General features: G+C 43.6%; 1 protein-coding gene across 1 annotated transcript; it reads right to left on the bottom strand.

Moving 5' to 3' along the window:
- Positions 1 to 241: 241 nt before the first annotated feature.
- LOC116948282 (selenoprotein W-like) lies at positions 242 to 12854 on the bottom strand. The gene is made up of 6 exons (XM_076071363.1): positions 12766 to 12854; positions 4487 to 4532; positions 3994 to 4047; positions 2349 to 2426; positions 1343 to 1464; positions 242 to 838 (listed from the first exon to the last, which is right to left on the bottom strand). Exons 1-5 carry the CDS (start codon positions 12852 to 12854, stop codon positions 1384 to 1386), a joined length of 348 nt encoding a protein of 115 aa, XP_075927478.1. The 3' UTR covers positions 242 to 838; positions 1343 to 1383.
- Positions 12855 to 25355: the final 12501 nt, after the last annotated feature.

The following is a 25355-nucleotide window of genomic DNA, read 5'->3' as shown; positions in this document are numbered from 1 at the left end:
AGTACAGTGTAGCTGTACTGTAATACAGTAGACGACACTGCTCATTTAAATGGCTCCGTTGTAATATGGGGAACCAATTGTCGGATTATTTTTAGCAGTGTGAAATGCAATGCACGACGACTCCTCCACTGCAGCAGCATACTTGAAATTGGTTTTGGCTAATCAACGTTGATATAAATGGTGCAATGTATGCTCAATAAATAAAACATGTTGTCAAATATCAGACTGGACCAGTCCCGAATGGTTTTTGAAACTGCTAAATGTTTATATGTATTCAAGACTCGGAATGCATTGTGTTTACTGCCAATATCAATTAGGACATGTATGCATGCCATTACTACAAAACTTCCTTAGTTTGGGACAATGATTAGCCAAAGTTAAACCCCTGCAACGCGTGTTTTCAGTTATTTGCTTTTTCGAAGGAACAGTTATCAGTGTTAAGCCCAACAATTGAAAACTATAAAAAAAACATACTTTAGAACAGTAAACACAACAAAGTCTTGCTTCTGATTCAGTGCATTCTATCAAGATGGCGGGTTTATTTTAGACCAATTTTCGAAGTAAAGTCTGCGTGAATTAAACGATACCATTGACAACATACCTACCCCCAAGTGAAATTTAAAATCAATTAAAAAAACACCAATGTCTCCTCCCCAGTTTCAACAAAGTTATAGATGCGTATGCAGAGGAGAGGATTGACAAGAGTTTAACTCCTTAGTGGTTTGTTCATCGTGGCAGGGCGCTGAGAGCCCTCGGGAGACGACTAGGCCGAAGCTTTTCCGCCATCTCCTTCATCCGACGCCGGCTCACGGTGAAACGACCACAAGTCCTGTTAAAGCTGTCACCAAAGGGGCCCACAAAACAAGAGGAAATGATCACGACAGCAATGTATGAAACAAACCCATTTTTTATGACGATTAAGGCACTGGAGAGCAAGAGCAGGCAGTGGTTAAAACAAAAATCTAGATTTTTTTAAAAAGATTTATGGTGCTGTTAATCAGAGCAAAGGATGTTTGCATTTTAGTCAGTCAACTTAAAAAAAGAGCAAATGAGGCATGGAAACCAAGTACATTTGTTAGTAATGATTAATAATTTGGATATATATATAAACTCCCAGAAAACAAATTTTACGTGCTAATGAAATATAATTTTCATATAAAAAATATTCACTGAAAAGTTAAATTTGCTCTTGTGCCAGTTTAACAAAAGCTGTATGTATACAGCAGTGGAATATTTAACACATGCTGACTGACTTCTTACTATAAATGTGCTAGCTTTGAATCATACATTATTTTCACATCAATACATTTCTTTAGAACCAGCGACACAGACAAGCCTTTACCTCTGTTAAGAAGCAAAGCATGCTTCTGCTTCACATTCTGGCTACTTCTTTTTGAGGGCTTTCTCCACTCCACTGAAGATCTTTTGTAGCTTCTCATCCGAGTCTACAAACCCATCGCCGTTCTGCAATGCAATATGTCGTTTAATTATACTGGTATACATGCATAATCAGAAGAATAGCTCAGTTGTATTCACTACTCAGAAAACGTGTCTGGACACACCAAGTTAAGCAGGTCTCAGAACATGTAAACACTTCCATAGGCAGTTTTGGCAAGCTGCAACGAATTTTTCTTTTCCTTCCAGCTATACACAACTGCCTCCATCAACAAAATGTCTAGTGTATTCTTGTAATTGTATATCTTAACCGCCAAAGCACATCTGAGACTGATGACGCTCAACATAACAGTGATCTACAGCACAGACACGTTAATATGTAAGATCACAGCAAGTCTATACACCTGTATGGGTGGATGTAGCTAACTGCTAATCGGAGGTGAGGCAAAAAGACATTGGATTTATGCAATCGTTTTTTTTACATGAATGCAATGTCATTCAGTTCCCAATTCTGAACAGTTCATTATAAGTATTTTTCAATATGTTAATTTGTGGGTTAAGTGTGAGTAGCATAACATTTTAATATACATGGCAGTGTCATTTGTGGGTTTTTTCAGCAGAGGGTACTATTGCTGTCACCCACAACAGAGCAGGGATAGGATTCCAACCCCTCAGTAATGGAACGTTGCCACCCTTACAGCCATACTACACACGTTAAAGTAGTCAATATGGACGGGAAGGTGAAAGCCTCTGACATAGCAAGAATATCCACCTGCATTTTAAATTTATAACTTTAAAACATTTCTTTAGAACTGCTTTTTTGCGTTTAGCGTGTCCTTCCGCCACACCTCCGATTAGTAGGGTTGGCTACATACGGTGTGAAATTAGTTCAACATACATACAAATCGGTGTGCAATGTTATGCTCCGAGCTGTGGCCAGTAAAGACACTCACGGCCTTGGAGTGGAGAAGTTTCCCTCCCACAATCTGCACCTCCAGGAAGCCAGTCTGCGTCGGGGTCCCCTCACCAGTCTGTTCCAACAGAGCAGTTTTCACGCAGTTATCCACCACCGATGTAATCTTTTGAAATCTAGATGCATACTGATGCCAATTTTAACATTATGCAATGCTACGATGTGATGTACTGTATTGATAGTATCCCTTGTAGTCTAATACTAGGTTACTACTTCAATCTATCAGAATAAAGCAATGTATTTCAGCATGCGAGTGACCAGACAAATCTGGAATAGATTTCCCTCATTATACGGAAGCTCAATACGCGGAATTTGGCAAAACGCAACTTAGAAATTAGGGGAATAATTCGATTTACTGTATGTGAAATTAACATTAACCGAATTTTTAATGTTTAAATTTATTTTTTTTGGAAGGAAAAATCGAACAATGCTGTCTCGTTTGTCCTAGCTTGCATTGCATGATGCCTCGGGTGGTCTTTTACACTGCTGGTTTCCGAGCATTTCAAGCCACCCAAGCTTGGCTAGTATTGGTTCGGTCCTTCAATAAGAGTTCAAATAAGGTCTATTTCAATCGAGGATCTCAAAGCATCGTATAAGACAGCAGCAAACACTCAGCATCAAAATACCTCATGAAACTAAAACGTAATAAAATAAATGCTAAATGAAATAATTACGTAAACAGAATTATATAAGTTTTAAGACGTGTTTTAAGAAATATCCACAGACTCCGAGATCCTAATAGCTCGTGAAAGAGAGTGTCAGAGTCTGTGGGCTACATGGGAAAAAGCTTGGTCACAAATAGATGGAAGCCTCGACCTGGTGATGCAGATATCTGCATCCTCATATCTTGGAGACCTTGAGACAAATGGACGTAGTGTGTCTCTAAGGTAGGCTGGGGAAAGGTGGTTCACTGCTTTGTAAGTTTGCAAAAAGGATTTTTAAAGGAATTCCATGGTAAACTGGATGCCGCTGCAGACGCCAACACAGGCGTAATGTGATCTAAATGTGTTGATCATGCCTGGTACAACGCTGTGCAGTACAGGACGAGGTGTGTACCACCACCTCACAGTGATCACCACAGTGTGATTTTATTACGTCTTGGGGCCGAATTGTTTTCCACAGGAACTCATCTCCAATCATATAAATGGAAGTCAATGTGGAAATAAGGATCCAAATACGCAATTTCGCTTTACGGACTTTTCAGCAACAAAGCTATTCCGTATTGAGAGAGGAGTGCCTATACGTGAAGAGTTGCATCATAAAAGTCTGTCAATTATAACAATTGTGCCATTGTCATACTGTTTCTATGGGAATAGTCTTTATACATATTTATTAGAGTATTGGTTGAATGTATCAAATCATTGCCATCTATGTAGGTAGGCAAGAGCTGACCGGGTCTTAAAAGTATATTTTGCAAGGTAAACCTGAAAGTGTAAGGCAATGAACTTGTATTGTGTGACGCTCAATATGTAAAATTCTCCAAAATCTAACAAAGTCAGTCGTGCTACAATACATGTTGAAATGTCATTAGTTTAACTCGACTACGGTATATAAAAATGTACAAATGGCACCATTATAAAATGTGTACGAAAACACAAACTACAAACGCTCTAACTCATACTCACTATCTCCAGCTCTCCAGGGAACTCGGTTTCAAGTTCATCCTTGAGGCGGTGAAACTGCAAAAAATAAAATACAGGTTCAGCATGCGATGACGAACAACAATAATTGATGTCAGTTGTGGCTTAAATGATCTGCCTCAACACACCGCATTGTGTTTCCCCCTTCACATGCAACAATGTGCTCGCGTAACTTGCAACTCTTGTATCAATTATGATGACAAGCGAATATGCAGCAAATAATGTTCAGTGGTGGGGGGGGGGGGGGTGATGGAGTGATGCATTCATTCAATCGATTAAGGCTCACGAAACCCCCATTTTTATCTAAGGATCTGATTCTGAATTTTGATTGAAAGCTTTCGTGACTGCAGTGATTCATATTCTTGGTTCTTTCGGTAAAGTCACGTTGAAGGGAAACAACAAAATAATAATATATATAATATAATTCTCACGAGGATTTGATAACCATTTCGGGTCTTAATTGATTGTTCACGCTTACGGTGGCTTTTAGACAGCATACATTAATTTTTCGTCTCCCCCTTACTCTTTATTGAACATAGACTAGTCCTTCTAAACAAACTGTCAAATCGCTATCCGTGGTGCTAACGTTAAAAATAAATAAATACAAACCGCCACTTCTTTCAAATGTTTCTTGCCGTTGGTTTTCACACCTGATGATGACTGTGTTAGTCGAAACGTCGTGAGAATTTATTTTATATATTTTTTATTATTATGTTGCTTCCCTTCAACGTGACTTTACCGAAAGAACCAATATTATAGATCTGATTTTTGTCCGTGAAAACATGGTTAGATTTAAGTTAATGGAGTTTATAACATTGTACAAATTAGACGGAAAAACATGAAACAATACAAACGATTCGCAACAATCCAATCACTGTTGAGGAGTGGTGTTGTCCAGTAACATTAAGTCTAAACTGTGCGATTGTGCGAATTATAATAAATCATGAGTCAAGTTGAAATAAAAATGGGCCTACTTCCTTATAAGCCTACGTGATAAAGATTATCCAGTTTGCATTAAAAACAGGTCCATAATTGTTTTTTTTCCTTCGAGAGCCAATTCCAAGCACACAGCCTGTTTATGCCTCCAGGGTTATGCATTACACATCAAGGGGTAATTGTTGGCAAGACATGTTGGGATTTTTTAAATGTTTTTTTTTATTTGTCAAAACAGACGAGCACAAGAACCAGTTTAGATAACGTCCACAATGAGCACAAACAAGCATAATAATGGTTGCCCAAAGTTATTACCTTGGAAACAACACAATCATAGAATGTTAAACATAATTTTAACCGTCATCTCAGTCTATAATTTTCCCTTTGGAATATTTAAACGTTCCATGGTATATTGCTCGTATAAAATTATCGAACTTAAGTTCAATTTAGGAACGATGGGGCTGCTGGTCTGCTCGACTTTACCAACATTATTATTGTTATAGCTCAAACTCTTAAACGTAGAGTAGAAGCCAATATACTAAACACACACTTGGTAGCAAAGCAAGGTGTGCTTACATACAGAGTGTGCTTGTATCAGTATTTCCTCTACTGTATGGACTTAAAATGCCCACTGTGGACCAATAATAAAAAGCGTGGAATGTGTGTACAGGGGCAGTGCAGGTACACTCGTGGGCAGTCAAACACGCAGGTGCGTCACTGATATGACTTTGCATTTCTCAAAGAAGGTCGTGACCCCCTGTGGTCAGGTACACACAAGGTAGTGATACCCCCTGTGGACAGGTACACACAAGGTAGTGATACCCCCTGTGGACAGGTACACACAAGGTAGTGATACCCCCTGTGGACAGGTACACACAAGGTAGTGATACCCCCTGTGGACAGGTACACACAAGGTAGTGATACCCCCTGTGGACAGGTACACACAAGGCTGAGCAGCGGGCCGGCAAGAGCAGTAAGCGTGGGGTAGTGGCTGCCAGCCACGCCACGTCACACTCCGATGTTGGGCGAATGTCATCATTATCTGGGCAAGGTGTCGTCTCGTTTTTAAATTCAACTGAACTATTTGGCATTGTCATCGATATGGGAAGGTGTGTCATTTACCCGACTTCGGTACCCTCAGGCGCCACTGTAACAACAACATTGGGTTAGTGACCTGTCAAAAATAACCAGTGTGTGACACATCAAATTGCAATGGTGCTTTTAAAAACGAATATAATTCACACAATGCTGTGTATCAACGTACATGTTATATTTTTTTTGGTACACGTACACTTATTGTTGAATGGTTACAATACGACACAGGGTACTGTGCAATTGTTATACTCTGTAATGTATAGCCACAAGCGCCTACATGAAGTCATTGCGTGGTTTTCAATGGATTGTCGATATCGTCATACAATTACAATACTGTAGTGTACATACTTTATCTTACTTTAAATTCTCAATTGACTCCTAAACCTGCTTAAAACAAATACATCACGACTGACACAAGCAGATATCAGAATGATACTCTAAAAGTCTAAATACATATACACAATCACAAAATATAAATTTATGGACTTCACACAGCACATTAAGTCTAACAGAAAATAAATTCAGTTATATATACACACACATTTAAAACAAACCTCAATAGGAAGCTTTGTCCAACAAAACCCAGCCACACGACCATAAAAAAACACGACTCCTTATACCAGGATGTTGTTGAGGGCATAAAGTATGCGGGTTTGCTACTTTGGTACTGTACCAAAATACCAACGAAATGTATCTCAAGGCCACGTGCAACACGACGAGATGACAGGCCACGAGTGCCGCTTACCAATAAACGATGTGTATTTTGAGCGGCATAGCTGCTGTAGAGGTGGTTGAGGCCGAAACGTCTGTTCTGCACCGTCACTGCACCGCGTCTTCGGTTTTGTCTACACCGGGCCTTTTATATGGAGACGCGGGCACAACCATTCCGTCACCCTTCAGAGGGGTAATGTGATAGACTGGATTTGTTAAATGATCTCAAGTACGGTTACAAACAAGGTGGATGAAAGAACATTTCAGTTAATTTAATTATAATAAATATTTTAAACGACAAAACTGTGCTGTTTAGTGTCGCCTTAATGTATATCGATAATGCATGTCACAATTGACCCCTACTTTACGAATGATACTGCCCATTCTCGTGTTAACAAAGTGAATGCGTCCTTCCAGCATGGGCGTTGTGCAAGATACTGGACCCGGCCAAACACACGCCGATCTCGCAGATTTTAAATAGACGCATTTTTTTGTTACTTATATTTCCTAATCAAAGACTTGTCTATAGATACAAAATATATTATAAAAGATAGATATCAAATGTCACCATTAAATAAATACATCATGGATATTACCTCGATAGTGTCTTGCCGAGGTACGTAATAGTTGTAAAAATTAAATCTGAAAATATTCCACCCTTTGAAAATTCCATTGAAGCACAATGCGAACACAGCAGTTATCGATTATCCAGCGTCTTCGGGGGGCGCCGGATTAATAAACCCCGCAGGGTAATCACTACAGTATGTTATACATTAAGGCGACATTCTTGCATATCACGTTTCTAGGTGTTGCGTATGTGTGTTTTGTGTTTACAAAATGTTATTACGTGAAATAGGCACGAATAAACATATACAAATGTCCAAATGAAACAAAAACTGCTGTCTCGTACTTTCCACGGCACTCAAAGTTTCTGCATGGGGCGATGATGCACGTCGTTCTGCTACGTTTTTAAAAAAATGTGACCTTTTTGCCAATATCAAAGTATTTAAAAAAAAATACTGGCAAAAAGGTCCCTTGTAGCTGCTCACCCCGAGCTATAACTGCCCTGATGGTGCACTGTCTTTGCTTTTATTTGGTTCTTTCGGTAAAGTCACGTAGGTAGAAAAAAATAAATTAAAGATTACGACGTTTCGATCGCAACACAAGCGGTCGTCCTCAGGCGGAAAAACAATAATTCAGCAGTACATCCACTGCTGGATGAGGGCCTAGCCACGCCGTTGTCGGTCACGGGGGTTGTTTGTTGACCATACTTCACGCTGGTCAGTGTGAGTTTGTGAAGCTGGCGTGGATGGGCAGGTTCCAATCAGATGAGACTCACCATTGATGTTACCCATGGCTGGGAATCGAATTTGGGTTCCCGGGTGCATAGTGCAGTGGTATGCCAACCCATTATTTAATCCATGTACATCACCAAGGCAATGGCATGTTGTACATGGCCACAGGGCTTTGGGAGTATGCACGATACTTGGGTTCAGTCCGGTTTACAAAGTATTTTGCCGTTACTGCCCTCTGCCCATTGTTTTTGTTTAACTCTCTTTCGTTTGTGGAGAGACAGAAAAATCAGTATTATCCGATTACTAATTGTGTTACTTCTATTCTCCATAAGGACGCGAGAGATGAGCGTGTGCTACGTGTTGTTACGCAAGCTTTGCGTCCAACTTAAAACCCAACAGCCAGCAGCAGCAGCATCACCAAATCAATTAATCCGTCACCTCTGGCTCTTGGGCCACCAGGAATTTGGTTAGACGAACTTACGAACAGTTACAGATCTTCGTGAAGCCGTGGCAAGTGGTAAGGGAAATAATACATAAATACAAATACGGAGGAATAAAAAAAAGGTTACACATCGAAGAAGACCTGATGATGCAGACAGTGATGAGAAGGAAACTGGCACCATCTGGACAAATGTGTAGGATGGTGAACAACAGGAATATTAAAAGTGTCTTGTTCGGAAAAATGTAAGGACCCGTAGAGGACGACCTTACAGAGAATGGCTTGAAGATGACGAGAGATTGTTTCTAGATTTGAAGTTTTCGTGACTGCAAGGATCCATACTCTTTGGTTCTATTCGGTAAAGTCACGTAGGTGAAAAATAGGAAGATGCCAGGAAGATGTACAAACTGCTTGAGCAAATTGTCACTACGTTAGCGAGGAACGTGGAAACAAATGACGAACTGTGCAGTGGACATCTGCGGACTGTCTGCCCCCATAGATCGTGATGACAGAAAAAAACAGGGAAGAGCTCTACCGGAAGATGCAGACCCGCACGTGGTGCCAGCTGGTGGTGGGGTGTGTGTGCAGCTGGTGGTGGTGTGTGTGTGTGCAGCTGGTGGTGGTTGTGTGTGCAGCTGCTGATGCTGCACAAAGCGAAGGGGAGAGAGGAACCCCCCATCCCACCACTCATTCTCGCCATTTTACCTGGGTCGCCTCTCAAATTACCAGCTTGAGTTGTTACTGCACTCATCGTTATTCGTTGGCGGTAAGAGGAGGTTGTCTCAGCGTTGGTAAGAGGAGGTTGTTTCAGCGTTGGTAAGAGGAGGTTGTCTCAACGTTGGTAAGAGGAGGTTGTCTCAGCGTTGGTAAGAGGAGGTTGTCTCAACGTTGGTAAGAGGAGGTTGTCTCAACGTTGGTAAGAGGAGGTTGTCTCAACGTTGGTAAGAGGAGGCTGTTTCAGCGTTGGTAAGAGGAGGTTGTCTCAACGTTGGTAAGAGGAGGTTGTCTCAGCGTTGGTAAGAGGAGGTTGTCTCAACGTTGGTAAGAGGAGGTTGTCTCAACGTTGGTAAGAGGAGGTTGTTTCAACGTTGGTAAGAGGAGGTTGTCTCAACGTTGATAAGAGGAGGTTGTCTCAGCGTTGGTAAGAGGAGGTTGTCTCAACGTTGGTAAGAGGAGGTTGTTTCAACGTTGGTAAGAGGAGGTTGTTTCAACGTCGGTTAGAGGAGGTTGTCTCAACGTTGGTAAGAGGAGGTTGTTTCAACGTTGGTAAGAGGTTGTTTCAACGTTGGTAAGAGGAGGTTGTCTCAACGTTGGTAAGAGGAGGTTGTTTCAGCGTTGGTAAGAGGAGGTTGTTTCAACGTTGGTAAGAGGAGGTTGTCTCAATGTTGGTAAGAGGAGGTTGTCTCAACGTTGGTAAGAGGAGGTTGTCTCAGCGTTGGTAAGAGGAGGTTGTTTCAACGTTGGTAAGAGGAGGTTGTCTCAATGTTGGTAAGAGGAGGTTGTTTCAACGTCGGTAAGAGGTTGTTTCAACGTTGGTAAGAGGAGGTTGTCTCAACGTTGGTAAGAGGAGGTTGCCTCAACGTTGGTAAGAGGAGGTTGTCTCAACGTTGGTAAGAGGAGGTTGTCTCAACGTTGGTAAGAGGAGGTTGTTTCAACATTGGAGACGTATGGAGGAGGGCTGTAGTCGTGGGATCAGGCGGTGGTTATTTAAATCGCGCACGTGCGTTCGTGTTAGGTGGGGGGTAGGGGCGTTGTGAGGCTCGTTGGCGATGCAGCTGTCACAATCATCAATCGTCATCCTTCTCGAATTATCTCTGGGTTAATTGTGTCATCGTGATCATCAACTCGTACCGCGTTGATTGTCCTCTGGATAGACCCGCCTCACTGACAACACGAGTGAGTACAGTACAACACTACCCCGTGTAGTGCTGTGCGCAGTACTCGGATAAGGGGCCGTCCATAAATGACGTCACGCGATTTTGGACGATTTTTGACCCCCCCCCCTCGTCACAACGTCACAAAAAGTCAGACCCCCCTCAAATATGACGTCACAAAGCTCGCCTCCCCCCCCCCACAAAACCATTTTCCATTTTGAAAATAAAACACGCTTCAAATCGCTTTAAACTATTGTCATTGTAGTGCGTATTTAATATGGCGGTGCACTCTGATGTTGTAGGAGAAAACATTTATTAAAAAGACTATTTAATGAAGTAGAACGTGTTGTCTCTATTAAAAGTTGCGCATTTTGATGTGACGTCACATTTCTCAAACACCCCCCCCCCCTCGTCACACAACGTCACAAATGTCTGACCCCCCCCCCCCAGGTGCGTGACGTCATTTATGGACGGTCCCTAAGACGACTGACTGCGCAGGTACCGGGACACGTTGCGAGGTGTGATGAGAGCGCGTTGTGGGGAATGGAGGGTTGACCCGGAACTTCCCGGGTTGATAAAATCAGTACCACTTTGTGGGAAGGAAGCCTTGTCCCCCGCCATAGGAACGTGGAGTTTACACCACTGGGTTAGGGCTGCGAGATGAGCACCACCGAACGAACGGACACGTGGCAAATCGCGGATTTGTTTTGACTTTAGCCGGACGCCGCTTCGTGAACACGCGGGTGACAGTGATGGTGACAGTGATGGTGACTGTGATGGTGACAGTGATGGTGACTGTGATGGTGACAGTGATGGTGACTGTGATGGTGACAGTGATGGTGACTGTGATGGTGACAGTGATGGTGACAGTGATGGTGACAGTGTTGGTGACTGTGATGGTGACTGTGATGGTGACAGTGATGGTGACTGTGATGGTGACAGTGATGGTGACTGTGATGGTGACAGTGATGGTGACAGTGATGGTGACTGTGATGGTGACAGTGTTGGTGACTGTGATGGTGACAGTGATGGTGACTGTGATGGTGACAGTGATGGTGACAGTGATGGTGACTGTGATGGTGACAGTGATGGTAACAGTGATAGTGACTGTGATGGTGACAGTGATGGTGACTGTGATGGTGACTGTGATGGTGACAGTGATGGTGACTGTGATGGTGACAGTGTTGGTGACTGTGATGGTGACAGTGATGGTGACTGTGATGGTGACTGTGATGGTGACAGTGATGGTGACTGTGATGGTGACAGTGATGGTGACAGTGATGGTGACTGTGATGGTGACAGTGTTGGTGACTGTGATGGTGACAGTGATGGTGACTGTGATGGTGACTCTGATGGTGACTCTGATGGTGACAGTGATGGTGACAGTGATGGTGACTGTGATGGTGACTGTGATGGTGACTCTGATGGTGACTCTGATGGTGACTCTGATGGTGACAGTGATGGTGACAGTGATGGTGACTATGATGGTGACAGTGATGGTGACTGTGATGCGAGGAAAGTGCATTCCAGATTCTCTCGTGGTTGGTCGAATGCAAGCGGAGCCTCGCGTGCGATGGCATGGAGGAGGCCGTGATGGCTGGGAGGAGGCCGTGATACACTCACTCATCTTACACTGACTCACTCACTCATCTTACACTGACTCACTCACACATCATACACTGACTCACTCATCATACACTGACTCACTCACACATCATACACGGACTCACTCATCATACGCTGACTCACTCACACATCATACACTCACACAACCACTGACCCATTCACTCATCATACAATGATTCACTCGTCATACACTCACTCATAATACGTTGACTCACTCACACATCATACACTCACTCACACTACCACTGACTCACACATCATACATTCACTACCATTGACTCACTCATCATACGCTGACTCACACATACACTCACTACCATTGACTCACTCACACATCATACACGGGGAGTGTCATGCTGACAGATATGGCTGCAAGTTTGTTCGTACATGTTATGTATATCGTTTATTGTTAAATTTGAATCAAAGTTCCTATGATTACTGAAGTTACATTGTATTTTATAGCTTTATTTTGGTGATTTCTAAAACATATGGTTAAGCCATGTTTCTTGCGGAAGTGGAAAGTTGGCCTGATAACTTTAATCTAAATTGTCTTATGGTTGTTATTGTTTGTCATGCATCACACTGGGATTTTTGTACACAGCGTTGTAATACGGTGGTTTTTTTCTGGAAGATTTGCTGGTTTATCCAGGATGTTTCTGTTGCGCGTCGTCCCTTTAAGATGTTTCTCTGTTCATATTTTGTTTGTTGCGGTTGCACCCGACTCAAGGGCTGCGTGGCTCACAGGGCTATACCTAATAAATGAAAACTTGAAACTGTGACGCGCCTGCCACGCGTTGTCGCTTCTTCACGCGCCGCCGCCGCCACCGTCGAGTCGTCTCGATCGTCGTGCCCCGGAGTCCCTGCCTCGTCCATCTCGTTCTCGCGTGCAGGCCGTAACCCGTCGCGATATTTGAGACCACCGTCCACTCTGGAGCGTGCCGTACCGCGACCCTATTGAGTTGTTGCGATGCCAGCGCCGTGTGTTCCGGAACGGTCCTCATTCTAGCACCAAATCATCAATCTCCTCCACGTCGCTTTTCTTCTTACAGAACCATCGCGTGGTCGTGTTCCAGAATTCCACTGCGACTGTTCCTTTGCTTCTTGAACACCACTTGCTGTACTTGTGCTCCACGTTTCATATTTTGTTGGCGCACACTCGAGAAGGTTTTCTTTGCGAGATTCCACGCTCGTAATGTGGTGTCCCACGTGTCCTTATGTTCCACAGCTGTGTGCCACGTGTTCGCATGCCGGAAGGTATTTCGTTAGCCCAAGCTTGGCCACATTATACCCATTAGTATCATTAACAATACTACATTCATAAATACCTCACTAAAATAATCGGGTAAAATTTTAGAAAGTATAGTTTTATTTCAAAGCCTTCACATGTCTCTCAACGACATCTATACATCATTAGACCTCCTTTGCCAGTACCAAAATGTAATAATGGGGTTTTTCCCCTTTTTTCTGGCAACAAAACTGAAACCTTTTTACAAGGATTCATGTCTGCATTAACCACAATACCTGCAGTCAAAATGCAAACAAAAAACATACTCATATTCTTAGTTCTTTCGGTAAAGTCACGTTGAAGGGAAACAATAAAATAATGAAATATATATTAAACAATAAAAATTATCACGACGTTTCGACCATAATACAAACGGTCGTGAGAATTTTTATTGTTTTATATATATTTTATTATTTTATTGTTTCCCTTCAACGTGACTTTACCGAAAGAACTAAGAATATGAATTACTGCAGTCACGAAAGCTTTAAATAAAAAAAAAACATACTATGATAATATATGCATTGTCCTTGAAACTGATTGGTCCACACCAAGAAAGCCAGAAAAAAGGGGAAAACCCCTATTATGACCTCTATACACTTGCATCTTATAAAACTCATTGACATGTATGGAGTCACACCTTCCACAAATTTCAAAATCACCTGTTGAAAAGAGGGTCATTAGAAATCAGTGGGAATTAATTAATTAATCCCCCTGTGTCACCTTTCAGATTTAACCCATTCACTTTTCCCCCCACTCATATGCGCGCTTCTGTTTCCAACTCTTGTGTTTTTGGCAACTGGGTGACAAGAACGGGTTACTTTCATGTCATTCATGTGTCCACTTAAATCTCCCACCCCACCCTTTATGTGCATTAGTAGACGCAGCCTATAAATGAGTGTTAGTTTAGTTGCCTCATGCCGTTTGTGGATAATGACAATATTGATCACGTTTGTGGTGTAGTGTGCTACTCTGCATTTCCATAGAGTACTTTCTGCTGTAGGTGGAGTGATTTTTATTTGGTGTTGTGTGCACCGAATAAACTTCAGAGGTAACCACCCAAAGAGTATTGGGAGTCAATATTTATATATGAATAGGGTGTCGAAGATTAATGTTGATGTCCTTTCATATGCATTTCTCTCCTCCCTCCCTCAGATTTCTGGGAGCCCGATTTTCTCTGCCTCTTTACCGAAAATGATGATCATGAAAACGTCTGTCTTTGTTTCCGCTTGAAGTTCAGATCCAAGTCGGATTGCCAGAGGAATCGATCATTCCATCATGATTTTTTCATTTTTGAAAATGAGATTTTTCACATTAAAGATTGTTTTTATGACATCTTGTTGTTTGAAAAGTGTATTTCCATCTCATCCATTCACACAGGCATGCTACCGTGGTCAGCACACTGTACTTGGTATCAGCTCTAAAACCCCCCTGCCTCTATCCACCTCGCAGTATAACTGGGTACCTCACATTTAGTCGATCGGAAGGTGGGGTAAAGTGTGAATACTCCAATCTCTGCCATGAATTCTGGCCAGTGTGGATAATTACCATCCCAGAATATCCCTTCTCGAGAGGCTTTCTAGAGCTCCCCTTGGTAATTGCAGGACTGCGCCTTGCCCCATGGCCTCTAACCCATCGGCGTCCGTTGACACAAGAAAGCCTTGGTGAGTGAGAACACGGGTTGTTTGTTGGCGACCTGTGGCTGCGACTCCTTAAAGACCGCTTCGCGACGATATTTATTTATTGACTAACGAGCACCTTCTCATTCACCACGCGCATTGCGGCTTTTGGAATATTGAGGGGTTTTTTTTGTTTGACCGAATTCGAAAAAAAATAGCTCCCGTCTCATTTTGGTTGCCGACCCCCGAGTTAGAATCGAGTTTCACGCTCTGGACACCAGGGTGTGTCGTGTTCCACCACGGCTGCTGGGCAGCTGAGTGTGCAGAGGAAGCTGCTCTTAGTGTGGACTCGGACACCAGGTTGCAGTCGTGAGCAACAAATGCGTGGTAAGTTTTGCTGCTGCCTCGGTCAAATGTTTTGGCATACTGTGTATACACGCTGGGTTTTTTTTTTAATATATAGGTTACATTCGCTATGGAGAGTGCAACGAGCTCAAAAGCTGCCAAGACGTTGCATATAGTAATTGACTATAGAGGCGTGTCTCTCGCTTTAACGAACGTTCTTTCGACGATAATTCGCCATAACGAGCAATTCCAATTTAGACCAATTTGTTCGCAAAACGAGAAAAACGTTCGCATAGCGAGACCCATCGATCGAATGCGTCACGTGACAGCAGTGGGGCGCCCGGCGGCCCAGCGGCTGTTTGTTTACCGGCTGTTTGCCGGCTGTTTACAGGCTGTTTGTTTACAGGCTGTTTACCGGCTGTTTGTTTACAGGCTGTTTGTTTAGAGGCTGTTTGTTTACAGGCTGTTTACCAGCTGTTTGTTTACCGGCTGTTTGTTTACCGGCTGTTTACAGGCTGTTTGTTTACAGGCTGTTTGTTTACAGGCTGTTTACAGGCTGTTTGTTTACAGGCTGTTTGTTTACCGGCTGTTTGTTTACCGGCTGTTTACAGGCTGTTTGTTTACAGGCTGTTTACCAGCTGTTTGTTTACAGGCTGTTTGTTTACCGGCTGTTTGTTTACCGGCTGTTTGTTTACAGGCTGTTTACAGGTTGTTTCTTTACCGGCTGTTTACCAGCTGTTTGTTTACAGGCTGTTTGTTTACCGGCTGTTTGTTTACCGGCTGTTTGTTTACCGGCTGTTTGTTTATCGGCTGTTTGTTTACAGGCTGTTTGTTTACCGGCTGTTTGTTTACAGGCTGTTTGTTTACCGGCTGTTTGTTTACCGGCTGTTTACAGGCTGTTTGTTTACAGGCTGTTTACCAGCTGTTTGTTTACAGGCTGTTTGTTTACCGGCTGTTTGTTTACCGGCTGTTTGTTTACAGGCTGTTTACAGGTTGTTTCTTTACCGGCTGTTTACCAGCTGTTTGTTTACCGGCTGTTTGTTTACCGGCTGTTTGTTTACAGGCTGTTTACAGGTTGTTTCTTTACCGGCTGTTTACCGGCTGTTTGTTTACAGGCTGTTTGTTTACCGGCTGTTTGTTTACCGGCTGTTTGTTTACCGGCTGTTTGTTTATCGGCTGTTTGTTTACAGGCTGTTTGTTTACCGGCTGTTTGTTTACCAGCTGTTTGTTTACCGGATGTTTGTTTACCGGTTGTTTGTTTACCGGCTGTTTGTTTACAGGCTGTTTACCAGCTGTTTGTTTACAGGCTGTTTGTTTACCGGCTGTTTGTTTACCGGCTGTTTGTTTACCGGCTGTTTGTTTACAGGCTGTTTGTTTACCAGCTGTTTGTTTACCGGCTGTTTGTTTACAGGCTGTTTGTTTACCGGCTGTTTGTTTACAGGCTGTTTGTTTACCGGCTGTTTGTTTACCAGCTGTTTGTTTACCGGCTGTTTGTTTATCGGCTGTTTGTTTACAGGCTGTTTGTTTACAGGCTGTTTACCGGCTGTTTGTTTACCGGATGTTTGTTTACAGGCTGTTTGTTTATCGGCTGTTTGTTTACCGGATGTTTGTTTACCGGCTGTTTGTTTACCGGCTGTTTGTTTACAGGGTGTTTGTTTACAGGCTGTTTGTTTACCGGCTGTTTGTTTACCGGCTGTTTGTTTACCAGCTGTTTGTTTACCGGCTGTTTGTTTACAGGCTGTTTGTTTACCGGCTGTTTGTTTACCGGATGTTTGTTTACCGCTGCGTGCCCGCGTATGTTTGTCGTGTGGGGGAGCGGGTGGGGGGCCTCGTGGTGGCGCTGTGATGGGTGGGGGTGAGGCGCTAATTAATTGCAGGCGCTGAAGATAGCCACCTGCAAGCACCGTGCTTCTTCATGCGTGACAAGTGTTCAATTTGAAGTTAAATTTATTTTAAAAAAACCTTTTAATTCGTATTTCTCAAGTTACAAAAAAGTTGTTCAAGAGTGAAACATTTGGGGCTGAAACGTAGCGCCACTTTTAACGTAGGACGAGTCGGTGGGAAAAAAAGTTCAACGAGTTTTCACTTACCAAGACATTTTTGCGGAACGTATCTCACTCGTTAAGCGAGACACGCCTGCACTGCGGAGCCGCATGTGAAAGGCAATGGAACTTGTTTTAAGGGTGCAATGCTATCACAAGATGTCATTACATGGGATGATGGTGATCAAGTTTAGCAGTGCTGGTAACCTTTTCCTTAACGAGGACTCAATGTGAATATACTCAGGGCCTCGTCAGTTTTCTATCACTACGATCGTGGTTACTCTGCAATGAATATCACTCGACCGGACTTGGGTCTCATCCATACCTGTGTTCAACCACCACACTACAGGTTCCACAACACTTCTCTCTCTCATTCGTAACCTCGCGCCGCTCGATTTTCGATATCCCTCTCATCGTCTCTTGCTCTTTGAACCCGACTCGATTAAATACATTAACTGTTATCTCTTACAACTTTAATTGTGCTGCTTGTTGCTGGGAGCTGGTCATTTTGAGCCTGTGTTCGGCGACTGAGATACAATGAAATAGGAATTACAAATTCACAGGTTACATTTTAACACGTGAGTCACTTCTATCGCAACATGCGATCCTGCGTTTCAATGTAAGGATACAGATTTGCAATAATAGGGCACTTAAGTGCCTCAATAGCTCAATCACTCCATTGCGCTACTGCCGTCTAGCCACGTGAATCGCTGGGTGGCAGCTTTCCCCGGTGCAGCGCAAGGTGTACAAAGCCCTGTCCCGCAAGAAGGTCATGAGTCTACCACTCGGGGAAGGTGATGCTTTGTGCTGGGGGTTTTCCCCCCCAAAAGGCGTAAGTGAAGGCCGATGTTTGAACGTAAACAGGGACGTTGGTGTTTTGACCAAGGTGATGGTAATTATCGAGGGATTGAAAGGAAGTGAAGAGTGAGTCACGTGGTGCACGGGGGGTCAAGGGTAGGTGTAGTTCGAGTCGGTTTGGGGGGGTCAGGTTGGAACAGGGGCACCACAGTGGCTATGAGATGTTAACTACCTCGCCTGGTATACAGGAGGTCGTGGGATTGATCCCGACCCTGATGAGATGTTAACTACCTCGCCTAGTATACAGGAGGTCGTGGGATTGATCCCGACCCTGATGAGATGTTAACTACCTCGCCTGGTATACAGGAGGTCGTGGGATTGATCCCGACCCTGGTGAGATGTTAACTACCTCGCCTGGTGTACAGGAGGTCGTGGGATTGATCCCGACCCTGATGAGATGTTAACTACCTCGCCAGGTATACACGAGGTCATGGGATTGATCCCGACCCTGATGAGATGTTAACTACCTCGCCTGGTGTACAGGAGGTCGTGGGATTGATCCCGACCCTGATGAGATGTTAACTACCTCGCCAGGTATACACGAGGTCGTGGGATTGATCCCGACCCTGATGAGATGTTAACTACCTCGCCTGGTATACAGGAGGTCGTGGGATTGATCCCGACCCTGATGAGATGTTAACTACCTCGCCTGGTATACAGGAGGTCGTGGGTTCGGTCCCGAACCTTGACGCCTGCTGCTGCATCTGCGGAGTTCGCGGTGGTCCCGTGGAGTTTTCCCCAGGTCCTCCTGTTTTTCCCTCCACCTTTAAAATCAACATCAAGCGTTTTGAGCATTGTGCCGCTACACATGTCCACGTGATAAGCCACTTCGTTGAGCTATCATTTGTGGCCAGGTTGCTTCTTAAAAAAAAGCTACATAGCTTAGTGGGCCTTCCCTGGTTCAATAAAAAATAGCAAAACTATACAAAGAGAGGAGGTGGTGGTGGTGACGTCGGGGGAGGTGAGAGGGTGGTGTGTGCTGGACGTGTGGGGGTGAGAGACTGCAACGACCACGAGGCTTAGTGAGATGATTCTAAGTAGAGTAAATATTAAAGGATGCACTTACGTATGTTAGACATGCGCATGTCAAGTTAGCATTGGCGTGTTGCACTTTTATCCTTTTGGGAGTAGCTGCTCTGACGGTAAAACGAATAAGGATAGCCACGTGGCGTGTGGGGTGGAGACGTGACAGCCCCAGGGAGGCCTGGGGGTGGTTAGCCCAGGGGTGGACTGCGCGTCGTCTTGTACGGGGTGCTCCAGATGTGACCCCCAATTAATGTACCATTTGTTTCGATTTAAAGCTTTCGTGACTGCAAGGATTCATCTTCTTTGGTTCTTTCGGTAAAGTCACGTAGAATGAGAATAAAAGAATAAAATAACACAATAAAAAATAGTGTTATGTTATTTTATTGATTTATTATGAATAAAAAAATGTGTTATTTTATTATTTTATTCTCATTCTACGTGACTTTACCGAAAGAACCAAAGAAGTACGATTTGTTTTATATAAACTTAACTTAAAAAATATGTGTTAGAGAATTCATTGGTGGTCACAAGATATCTGGACCACCCTGTACAAATACGTTCCAGAAGTACTCTTTGTTTTTTTCGGTAAAGTCACGTAGGTAAAAAAATTAAAATAAATCACGACGTTTCGGGCGCAACACAAGCGTCCTTCTTCAGGTGGGGACAACGTAGCGAAAGCACACCGCTTAGGTGTGTGCTTGCCCCTTCCCCCCATCCCCCCGAGACTACATAATCACTCGTCACAGCCACCTCTGAGACACACCTAAGCGGTGTGCTTTCGCTACGTTGTCCCCACCTGAAGAAGGACGCTTGTGTTGCGCCCAAAACGTCGTGATTTATTTTATTTTTTTACCTACGTGACTTTACCGAAAAAACCAAAGAGTATGAATCCTTGCAGTCACGAAAACTTCAAATCTCGAGTTCGAGAAGTGAAAGAGGGACTCTGACCCGAGACATTGTGCGTGTTGCCTAGGCGCCACGGGTCACACGACATTATCGATACGGATTGCCAAGTAGAGGGAGTTCGGTGCAGTAGGTAATGCCGAGAAGGAACAACCACCAGACAGGATGATTGACGGTTTTGCCCACTGCTTATGGAGCTATTTCTCTAGGGGCGTTATGGGCTGCAGGCCAGGGCGTTGGGTTTTGAGAGGCTCCCCCAAAAATATGCAGTCCTGTACTGAATCTTGACTTAAAGCTTTCGTGACTGCAGGAATTCATTTTCTTGGGTCTTTCGTTAAAGTCACGTTGATAGGTTTGAAAAAAAATAACTAAAAACTACGTTTCTTGTTAAAAACATATAACAAAAAACTACGTTTCTTGTTATTTTCTTTCAACCTATCTACGTGACTTTACCGAAAGCCCCAATAATATAGTACTGTACTGCTTTAAAATGGTTGAAATGCAATACAGTGCAGTACTTATAAGTTCTATAGAAAATTGGGCAATTTAGGCCATAATATGATAATGCATAATTCCAAACAACGTGCCAATGTTTAAAGTTTTGTTCCTTTTCACTTTCATTTTCATAATTAATATATTGCATTGAAAACTAGAATGTAAATATCCAAGGTAAGTAACATTGCAATGTTTGCACTGGGCATGAGTGGTTTTAAAACAGTCGCCTTCTTCATATGGCCGGTGTTTATGGAGGAGTAACGAATACACAATTTACTTTGGGGTGGTTGAGTCAGGTCAGTTCGTCGGCAGCGGAGTAATCCAGTAAAGGGAAGGAGCTAAACATGGAAACAATTACAATCTGGCCCTGACTGCGCTCTCTTGTGAGTGTGTTGTTTGCTCACAACCTTCTTATTTGGTCCCATACGAAAATTATGGCCACGTTTGTTTTTGGGGATCCTGTTGTAACTCGAGCCCAGTAAAAGCGGGCCCCCACTTTTTGTCCGCGTCGGTTATCTGACTGGTCCACTGAAATGGTGCAATGATGCCGCTTATCTAGCTGCCCGGGGTTGAGCAACTGGGAGTATTTTTAGACGACATTTGCACGTCATTCAGTTTCTGCCGGCTCTGTACATTTGCGTTGTGCGACCGATGAATAATGTTGCAAATGCACTAATCCATACTGCGCCGCTTTACAGGAGCTAATGTGTGGAGTTCCATAAGCTGTTCCATTTCTGCACCATTCCTTTGGTTATTTTGGGGAGGTAAGGGTGCAGCCCTGCAATTGCTTGCTCACGCCTTGGCTGTTGCAAGGGACTCCACTCGGGGCTCTGAATGGTATTTGGCCTACTCTTTCATGCTCATGTTGTAAGGCCAGTGCAAATGATAGTGCACACATCGGTGGTGTCATTTTTTTAATGCCTGTGTTTGACAATTGAAATGAAGCTTAGGCGATGCTAATTAGTTGACAATTTACCGAATTGGTTTGACGTTTCAATTTCCACTCTACAGTTTAAGAAGTTTGTTTTCAAGCAGGCAAGCACTAACTGAAGTGAATCTTTTTGAAGTAGACCCCGAATAACATGTTACGAAACGGCCCATAATACTTTATTGCAGTAATGTGGCTAGCTGTGAGTGCAATACAGTAATAAAAAAACACATTTTCAAGGAAATATTCATTAGTATAGTGCAGTGTTCACAAAAACAGCTTGATTTCAATTACAATGAAAAAATTATAACATGCTCTGAAAAGTAAGACACACCCCACACTAGTGCTCAGTTAATATATATAATCGCCCACACACCGGAGTATAAGACGCCTTTCGTTTCTGCCTGAGAATTACGGTAACTGGGTTAATGTTTGGGGCGATGGCCCAGTGGTCTCTCGCGCTCTCCGCTGTTTGCAGAAGTTTGTGATTCGAATCTGGCAGACCGCCCTGGTTATTATTGTGGGTGCATTAAACCATAAAATAGGCACCATCTGCTTTTACAGCAGTCGTTTAAAGATCCCGTTTATGTCATTCGTGCACCGGCATAATCATCTGCATTTAAAAAAATAACCTGCGAGTTACTCAAATAAGATTACACGTAGCAACATTGCCACCTGCTGGAAGACTATCTCCATCTGTTAAACATCCTGGTGATAGCCCTTTGCTATAAGAATGGCACGAATAGCAAATGTTCAGAATTATTCATGCTTTAAAAGTTCAAACATTATTTTGCATGTGAAGGAGAACTCTCCGATGTGGCAGTTTTTTTTTTTTTAATACGTCATCGCCTACGGGGTTTACATTTAGCTTTTTTGTTTGAATAAATGCAATTTTGTGCGATTTCAAATTTGTGAATAAAATCAATCCTCGTCAGCAGCCAGAGTATCCACTGCTGGATGAAGGCCTCCCCAAACCGCTGTCATTCTCACGGTTCTGCAATGTAACAATCCACCAGACACCAGCACACGAGCTAATTCCATTGCTCCACCTCCGCAGCTGACGTACTGACATGCATTGCTAAAATAAAATAATTGATCTCCTTCCAACACATATCCTAATCAGAAGGAGAATAAGTATGTATACTTTATAGTTTGTATAAATAATGAATACTAGCCTATAGCACTTCCAAGGACGGGTGTATTTCAGTAAATCTGAAACATTCAAGTGAAAAGACAGACTGCGACGTGATATATTCATTGCATCAATGCACGTGCAATTTGTAAGGGCGCGGTGACACAGACCTATTTCATTTAAAGGTTATAATCCCTTGTTCATCACGACGTCCTTTTTACTTTGATGTCTCAACAGCGTGACGGAGATCACGTGACGTGAGGGTTCTGCCTTTGTAGTGAGGGTTGTGAGTTGATACTGAGGGGGGAGGAGGGCCCCCCCCCCCACCATGTGGAGTGACGTCACCCGCTCATGATTATTAATGAGGGGGGGGTCCACGTAGTGGACGTCACCTGTTCATGATTATTAATGAAGGGGGGATGTTCGATATGGAGTGACGTCACCTGCTCATGATTATCAATGAGGGGGCGGGGGCTCATGTGGAGTGACGTCTCGCGCGGGACACACACACACTCTTGGTTTACATTACTAATAGGATACAATGAACACATTTTAAGTCAAAATAAGCCACAAGTTATGAATTGCATCTTGTAAGAGGGCTGTCATCAGGAATGTACTTTGTACTGATGCATGTGTCACAGTACATGGCACCAGCAATTGTGTTAAATACACAATTTTACATTACATGACTCAATCTACATGATCCAGTTTTGAAGAAGCCAACTTCGGCGTTATTCTAATCGCTGTGATGGTAGCGACTGGGCCAGCACTGCCCCGTCACGGTCTCCGCGGGGTGCTACGTTTAACACGCTGCTCGCTATAGGCGGCACAGGGCACGCAGAACTCAAGTTTGCCTCTGCACACATATGCTTTTGAGTCCATCTTCCTATTAGTTTAGCAGCTCAATATTATCAAGCAGAATTTGTTTACGAAAGCAGTCAGCCTGTTAAACAAATTCTGCTGATTACCGGATGTTCTTGACAATAGTACATTTAACCGATGGACATGTGACTGAGTCACACCCAAGGAACTTTGTAAGAGAGTTGCACAGAGTCGTGTCTTAGTGCTCACCGCACTGGTCGACAAGTTTTGGAAGATGGAACCAGAACTTGGCTTGGGCCTCCCCTAAGTGAACGTGGTGTAAAATGAGTATTTTAAGTGGCTTGGCCAACATCGTCACCACCTCCTTGTGTGATTTTTCCAGCCTTAATGTGTGCTTACTAACAGCGCTTGTCTCAAATGCCTAGAAGACTGAACTAGGGCATCTTTCTACGGCGTTTTGTCTTTCCTTAAAGGCCTCGTGACAGCCCCGTGAGTGGGTGAACGTACATGCATGTGATTTCATGCAGATGACAGTCTTCGCGCATGTGACGCCGTGGTAGGAAGGGTGTTGATGCAATTCCTCTTTTTCACGGATGCATGCCAACCGCAATTACATGCCAATCCCAGAGTGTAAAGGGTTCATTCAGTTTGTATTACATTGAGTACAGCATTAAAATTAAATGTACAGTATAAAAATGTTAATGCCAATGTACAATAATTCACTTACTCACAATATATAGTCTTACTTAATGTTTAGGTACCATTGGCGTCTCAGTAGGTTATTGCACGGATGGGTATAATTACAGGAATGTGACTTTTTGAAACGTCTAGATTGAAAGATAAGCACTGTATTATTTTAAGTGTCCAGGAATCGTGGTGCAAGCCTTTAGTTTCTTGCGGCCCAGAATTGAAACGACGACAACACAACTTCGCATGCCTACTGGGGTGTTGAGATCATTCATGCGCACCACAGCATTCTAATCTTCTAGCGAATGGCAAAGCACACGTCCAACTTTTGAGTCTGCGATCCAGGCGATAGCTTCGGGAGTAGCCGCCGCGACTAACACCGCTCAGTCCGCGCCGGAGATCGGGCGGAGGATGCAGAGTTGTTCGCGATACGGCTTCCATTGCCTGGTTCGGGTGGCCACAGTCACACCCTGGGTTGGCTTCGATTCTCCACATGCGATGGAGGTGTGGGCGCAGCGACTAGTTGCTGTTCTGAAGCGATCGATGGGCGCACCGTGACTTTTTTGGTACATCAACCCGCGCGGAGCAAGTCTTTTGAAGGGGCCAGCACAGCAATGTTCTCCCTGTGCGTGTATTTTCATTCACCACTTCCATCTTCCACCTGTCACCAAAACGAATACAGGTTAGGCAAACAATTTCACAATACCCTGGCTGGTCTGGCCGAGGAGCATGAACCCGTCACGCGACCTCCGTCATCCTCGCAGCGGCTTTTGGCGAACCATCAAAGACGGCCACTGCATCGCGCGCTTTCAGATGCCCTTCCGAAACGCTCTTCCTTTCGATTTTAGGAAGCCACTGGAGCTATGCACATTTAAATCATGCAGATTGAAAACTAATTTATTTAGAACTGCTTGTGATCCGTTTTTTTGTCCTTCTCTCGCACCTCCGATTAGCACGGTAGGCTACGTACGGTGCGAAAGAAGTTCAACACACGTTCGGCACAAATCTTCCCCAAAACAAGTTTGGAAGCAAAATAAAAGGCTTCCCCTGGGGGCAATGCAACAGCACTAAAGAACCTCGTACACTGTATGATAACGGTTACAGCAGTGTATATAAAACACAATGCGCAACTGGAAGCAACATATCCTCGCTATGAGGATGTGCCAAGAACGCCCCGACCCTCCCCACGCATCATCGCTGTAAGATGACGAACTGTGTAAGCCACGTGGAGAGTG

This window comes from Petromyzon marinus, chromosome 33, assembly GCF_048934315.1.
Source record: "Petromyzon marinus isolate PM22_M1 ecotype Great Lakes invasive population chromosome 33, UKy_Petmar_22M1.pri1.0, whole genome shotgun sequence".
NCBI classification, from domain to species: domain Eukaryota; kingdom Metazoa; phylum Chordata; class Hyperoartia; order Petromyzontiformes; family Petromyzontidae; genus Petromyzon; species Petromyzon marinus.
This window is presented reverse-complemented; position numbering and strand designations above follow the sequence as displayed.

What these genes read in the sequence shown, in the direction of transcription:
- LOC116948282 (XM_076071363.1), bottom strand. Translation starts at nt 12,854, where the DNA reads ATGGACGAGGCAGGGACTCCGGGGCACGACGATCGAGACGACTCGACG. An exon ending in GAAGCGACAACGCGTGGCAG is followed by an intron (nt 4,533 to 12,765) that starts GCGCGTCACAGT and finishes TGTTCAATAAAG; the next exon opens with AGTAAGGGGGAGACGAAAAA. An exon ending in TATGCTGTCTAAAAGCCACC is followed by an intron (nt 4,048 to 4,486) that starts GTAAGCGTGAAC and finishes TATTTTTTGCAG; the next exon opens with TTTCACCGCCTCAAGGATGA.